General features: G+C 41.6%; 1 protein-coding gene across 1 annotated transcript; it reads left to right on the top strand.

Moving 5' to 3' along the window:
• Positions 1-403: 403 nt before the first annotated feature.
• Positions 404-5,285, top strand: LOC147420712 (sulfate transporter 1.2-like). The gene is made up of 13 exons (XM_086503916.1): positions 404-1,026; positions 1,384-1,432; positions 1,537-1,804; positions 1,921-2,098; positions 2,176-2,241; positions 2,377-2,490; positions 2,582-2,698; positions 2,859-2,985; positions 3,077-3,363; positions 3,503-3,693; positions 4,347-4,432; positions 4,521-4,597; positions 4,686-5,285. Exons 1-13 carry the CDS (start codon positions 676-678, stop codon positions 4,827-4,829), a joined length of 2,055 nt encoding a protein of 684 aa, XP_086360042.1. The 5' UTR covers positions 404-675; the 3' UTR covers positions 4,830-5,285.
• The last annotated feature ends 404 nt before the right edge of the window (positions 5,286-5,689 follow it).

A 5,689-nucleotide genomic window follows, 5' to 3' on the forward strand; every position in this document is an offset into this window, starting at 1 on the left:
TAACCAATTTAGAGCTTACATAAGTGACTCAAATTCTAGTTTAAGCATCTTGTATCGATAGATAATCGCTCTTCTTATGAAAAGTTACACATTTTTTTCATCTTAGGAGAAATTTAATCCCACAAATATGGGTAGTTTGGGACTTTTGAAAATTTTGAAGGGCATTATAGGAATTTATGACAAAATATTGGGGGTATTTTGAAAATTCAGGAAATTTGAGGGGTAGTTTGACAAATTTATATAGTGATGGGCTCCAGGCCCCCGGTGTCCTCTTCCCGTGACGTAGAGGCTGCGCTGTGGTGTGTTGAAGAAAAGAGTATGCATGTTGTCTTCTGTCGCGATTGACTCTTCCACTTTATAAATTATTAGGGAGAGTCCATACTCTCCGCTTCTTCTGCCTCGTCAAACATCGTCGCGCCTCATTTATTTAACACAATAACAATCGCAGCAGAAAACAGGAACCGCAAACTGTGGTTGCATAAATATGATGAAATTCCTCCGCATTTTATAAAGTGTAGAATCTCGATATGAGCAAGGATTGTCTCTATAACACCTTGTGCTTTTTTCTATTGTTTATTTGGTTTTGCTGTTTGGGGTGGCTGTTTCTCTGAGAGTAGCTGAAGCTTGATTGCTCTCAGAGAGAGAGAGAGAGAGAGAGAGAGAGAGAGAGAGGGCATGAGCAGAAGGGTGGAGGAGGCCGCGGCGGCGGAGGCGGCAGCAGCAGCAGGGGAGGGCGATTCCGATCATGGGGGAATGAAAATGGGAGGAGGGGGCGAGGGAGGAGTGCACAGGGTGAGCATCCCGCAGAAGGGAACGCTGGCCCAAGGCTTGGAATTGGCAGTGAGAGAAACCTTCTTTCCCGACGACCCCCTGCGTCCATTCAAGGGCCAGTCAGGTTCTCGCCGCCTCTCCCTTGGCCTGCGTTACCTCCTCCCCATCTTCGATTGGGGCCGGGGCTATAATCTCTCTACCTTCAGGCGCGACCTCATTGCAGGCCTTACCATCGGCAGCCTCTCCATTCCACAGGTCTCTCTCTCTCTCTCTCTCTCTCTCTCTCTCTCTCTCTCTCTCTCTCTCTCTCTCTCTCTCTCTCTCTACACACACACACACATGCGCACACAATCTCTCTCTCTCTCTCTCTCTCTCTCTCTCTCTCTCTCTCTCACACACACACACACACACACACACACACACACACACACACACATTCAGGTTCCAAAATTCACTGCGCTCTTTCTTTCATTGCACACATGGCACCCACCCAGTTGTGTAAAATGGTTGTCTTTTTTCCATCTCTGTGCATCATCAATGTGAATTGTGTACTAGATATGGTGCAATCAAGCTTCATCTTGGGATATTGATTATGTGTAAGACTTTGAACAGGATATTGGCTATTCCAAGCTTGCAGGCCTTCCTCCAATTTTCGGCCTATGTAAGTCCCCCGTGGGACAAGAATTGGCATGGCAGTATATAAACAAATTGATTTTGTCGTCATGGCCCGACCTCACCTCTAATTTCTCTCCACTTTGTATCCAGATACGAGCTTTGTGCCACCCTTGGTGTACTCCATCTTTGGTGTCTCCAGAGATATTGCTATTGGGCCTGTGGCAGTTGTTTCCATTCTTTTGGGTACATTAGCAAGTGATAACTTGGCTTTGCCTGCAAGCGCAACTGCCAAGTGCGATACAACATCTACCACATTTGTAAATGCTGACTGCTCCACCTATCGAGAAGCCTATCTTGCGCTCATCTTCACAGCAACATTTTTCACTGGAATATTCCAAGCTGCTCTTGGATTGCTAAGGTCGGTTGGAAAAGTTGGATGCACATCCTCTGTCAAAGCTTGTCTTTCTCTTACTAATGCTCACTAATCGTATACAATTGGTGAAAGACTTTTACGTGATTTATACTTCTGTACAGATTAGGCTTCATCATTGATTTTCTTTCACATGCGGCAATTGTTGGCTTCATGGCGGGAGCAGCCATCACCATCGGGCTTCAGCAGGTGAAAGGACTGCTTGGTATAGCCACAGGCTCTTTCACAAGAAATACGGACATTGTTTCTGTCATGCGCTCTGTTTTTGAGCACACAAACGAGGTAGAGCAAGTGTCGAGCTAAGCTGTAGAAATTCTGTATCGTTTTCTTTCGCAAATTTTGACATCTTAATTTTGCAGTGGAGCTGGGAGACAATTGTTATCGGTTTATTTTTCTTGGCCTTTTTGCTCCTTGCAAAATTTATTGTAAGACAACTTGTTCACTAGCTTTCTGGTGCTAGAATGTTTTAATATTTTGAGGAAAGTTTAATTTGGACATGCCAAGTTATTGTGTACTATGGAAGGATGTAATTTCTGAGTGTCACTTCCTTTTGGAAACAGGGGAAGAGGAAACCTAAACTATTCTGGGTGCCAGCGATTGCTCCCCTTACATCAGTCATTCTTTCAACGGCTTTTGTTACGGTTACCCATGCAAATAATCATGGCGTTTCCATTGTATGACTGGTTATTCTCTTCTTTTTCTGGCCAAAGTGCAACTCCTTCCCAAGTCTGTTATTTGCGTGCTCAACTATGTGCTGCTTTGCAGGTTGGAAAACTTGATGGGCACATCAATCCCTCATCAGTTGGACGTTTAGTTTTCCAAGGGGAAGTGCTCAAGCATGCTGTTGTAGTGGGCTTTGAGGCCTCCCTTATTGCCCTTACAGTATGCACTCCTTTGGCATTTCTCAGTCTTTTCAGGATATCGAGTCCTTTGTACGCGTTAGGTTATGAATGCAATTTACAGCGTTGCTGACATTTTATCATGCTGTGTTTTCAATCCTCTCGTTCATATGTTTTGATTAAGGTCCATTGTCTTTTTCAAGGAAGCTATTGCCATAGGAAGAACTTTTGCATCTATGAAGAATTATCATATTGATGGAAACAAGGAAATGATCGCCTTTGGAGTCATGAACATCGTTGGATCATGCTCATCTTGCTATGTTGCCACTGGTATGCACCTGCCATTTGGCTTATCATTGTACTTAAGGTTTTCTCTTTCTTTACGGTTACAGGCTTTTTAATGTCTGTGCGTTGATAACAGGATCCTTTTCTCGATCAGCGGTCAATTATAATGCTGGTTGCCAAACACCAGTTTCAAATATGGTTATGTCAGCGATGGTCTTGGTTGTCCTAGCAGTTGCAACCCCCCTGTTTCATAACACACCAAATTGTATCCTGGCCTCTATCATCATCAATGCTGTGATCAGCTTAATTGATGTGAAAGCAGCAATCTTGATATGGAAGGTGGATAAACTAGATTTTATTGCATGCTTGGGAGCCTTTCTGGGAGTCTTGTTTGCTTCTGTAGAAATTGGCCTCTTGATAGCGGTACTATTTTGAAGTCTCTTCTTAAATGCAATTAAGTTTTCCAGCATCTTAAGGAAAACTCTTGCTGGCTTTGAATGCTGAAGCCAGTGTTCTGTTGCTCAGCATTCGTTCCATCTTGATAAATGGGTTTTTGGTGTAGGTTGCCCTTTCAGTTGCGAAGATTCTTCTACATGTTACCAGGCCACATACAGCTCTCTTGGGAAATATTCCAGGGACAAGTATCTACAGAAATGTACAGCAGTATCCAGATGCAATCAGGATGCCTGGTATCATGGTTGTTCGAATTGATGCAGCTATTTACTTCTCCAATTCTAATTATATCAGGGAGAGGTAATTTTACTTTTTTATTACTATTTTTGGTTAGAGAACTCTGAGAATTTCTATGCCAAAGTAAAGCATGGTAACCTTTGAGCTAGAAGCTGTGTTTCTCACATATGAGTTGACCAGATGGCTATATTTGCTGTTTCTATTTGTAGTCACCACTTAAAACAGAATCAAAAATGGAAAAACGTGTGTTTTGGAGTCTCATCCGTAACCGAAACGGTCTAGGAATGGTGTTGTATTAAAAAATAAAATAAAATAAATTGATTATATTGTGCAAATGCTTTTACTCACTTGTTGACCAACACATGATGCACACGCAGAGCCTCACAAAATGCCTTCAGATTCTCGAGAAATTGATGCATAGCACTTCTAGTGCATGCTGTGAACCTAGAGCACGGGCATACAAAGCGGAGGCATAGAAACATAAATTCAAAAAAATATGTACACCCAGGGAAATGAAAGGCATTTTCATATCAAAAGGGGGGAGTGTGATTTTTAAGCTTAGTAAAAAAATTGGGTGGAAATACCGTTTCAGGTGTTCCCAGACGCTCGAAAAAAGAGTTTATTTTGTTACTACGTTTGTTCCCAGACGCTCGAAAAAAGAGTTTATTTTGTTACTACGTTTATATCGTAATGGGTTGAGGCAATCTTGATTACAGAATTCTAAGGTGGCTGGATGAAGAAGGGGATAGGATCAAGAAGGAAAATGGAGTTCCTCTTCAATATGCTATAATTGAGATGTCGCGTAAGGCTTTGGAGTTTCTCTTTGAATATTTGTGAAAGGTGTGGATCTCTATACCTACTAAAATTGGTTGTTTATTTTAAAAAATCAGCTGTCACAAACATAGATACAACGGGTATTCATTCCTTTGAGGATCTGCTGAGAACTTTAAGGAAAAGAGAGATTCAGGTAAAGTGCCAATTTTTTCTTTTCTTGGTTCCGGAATATGATTTGCTGAAGTGTATTTTGTACCAAACACGTTATCTTTTGATCGAAGCTGGCTTTTGCAAACCCTGGAACCGGTGTCATACAAAAACTGAATGATGCTGGCTTTGTCCATTCGTTGGGACATGAGTGGTTTTTCCTCACAGTTGGTGAGGCTATTCAAGTTTGCTCAAGGCTCCTGAAGGCTGATGTCTAGGCAAAGCTTGAACTCATAGGAGATGAAGCTAACTCCACTTTTTGACAGAGAGCTTTCTTTCGATTATTAAGGCATTGATGAGACTTTTCGAAATATAGGTGTGTTGCATACTTGGAACACTGAATCCCAGCAAAGTAGGCGGCCTGCCTCTTTACATGTAAAGTAACACTTCCTAGCTCAAGGAAGGATGAGTTTTGTTTCACTCTTACACCGGGCCCTATCTAATGCATCATAAAGGGCACTCTTTCCGTGCGTAAGCTTATGGAGAGCCAGTGCTCGTGTAGGAAGTGGTGAACATGAAGAGCCACAGTTTTGTCAGTGTGTAATGTTTTCTGAATTGGGCTTCGTTCATGGCAGTGATGCCTAACTGGAATGTATTCTCACAATGATGTGAATTTATATGATATGAGCACAGTATCAACACTAATTGTTAAAGATAAAATTGCAGTTAGATCAGTTTTCCGGCATTGAAATGTTATATTGGTTAAAAATTTCTGTGTACAAGTGCGAGGTATCACAAGTTTAAATGATAGTTTATTTTTCTACTGTCATTGCCAACAATTTATATGATGGCCTTAACAATTTGCAAGTGATTGATTTTTTGGGTCATTGAGTGCCACATGGCACAACGTATTTAATTTCCTTAATTGAAGCGTGTAGATTATAAATGCCTCTCTTTTAAATGACGTGGTAATCTTTTGCTAATATTTGCACTTTGGCAAAAGGCTGAAATTCCAGACATTGCAGGAAAATTTTCTTCTCTTTTTTTTTAATAATAATAAACCACCCCCCAAAGGGTCCACAGGGGGAAGTGCTTAACCCTTCCAAATATTAGCCATGAAACATGATCAGGCAAGGGC

The sequence above is a fragment of the Adiantum capillus-veneris genome, chromosome 28 (genome assembly GCF_014529385.1).
Source record: "Adiantum capillus-veneris isolate H3 chromosome 28, ASM1452938v2, whole genome shotgun sequence".
NCBI lineage: Eukaryota > Viridiplantae > Streptophyta > Polypodiopsida > Polypodiales > Pteridaceae > Adiantum > Adiantum capillus-veneris.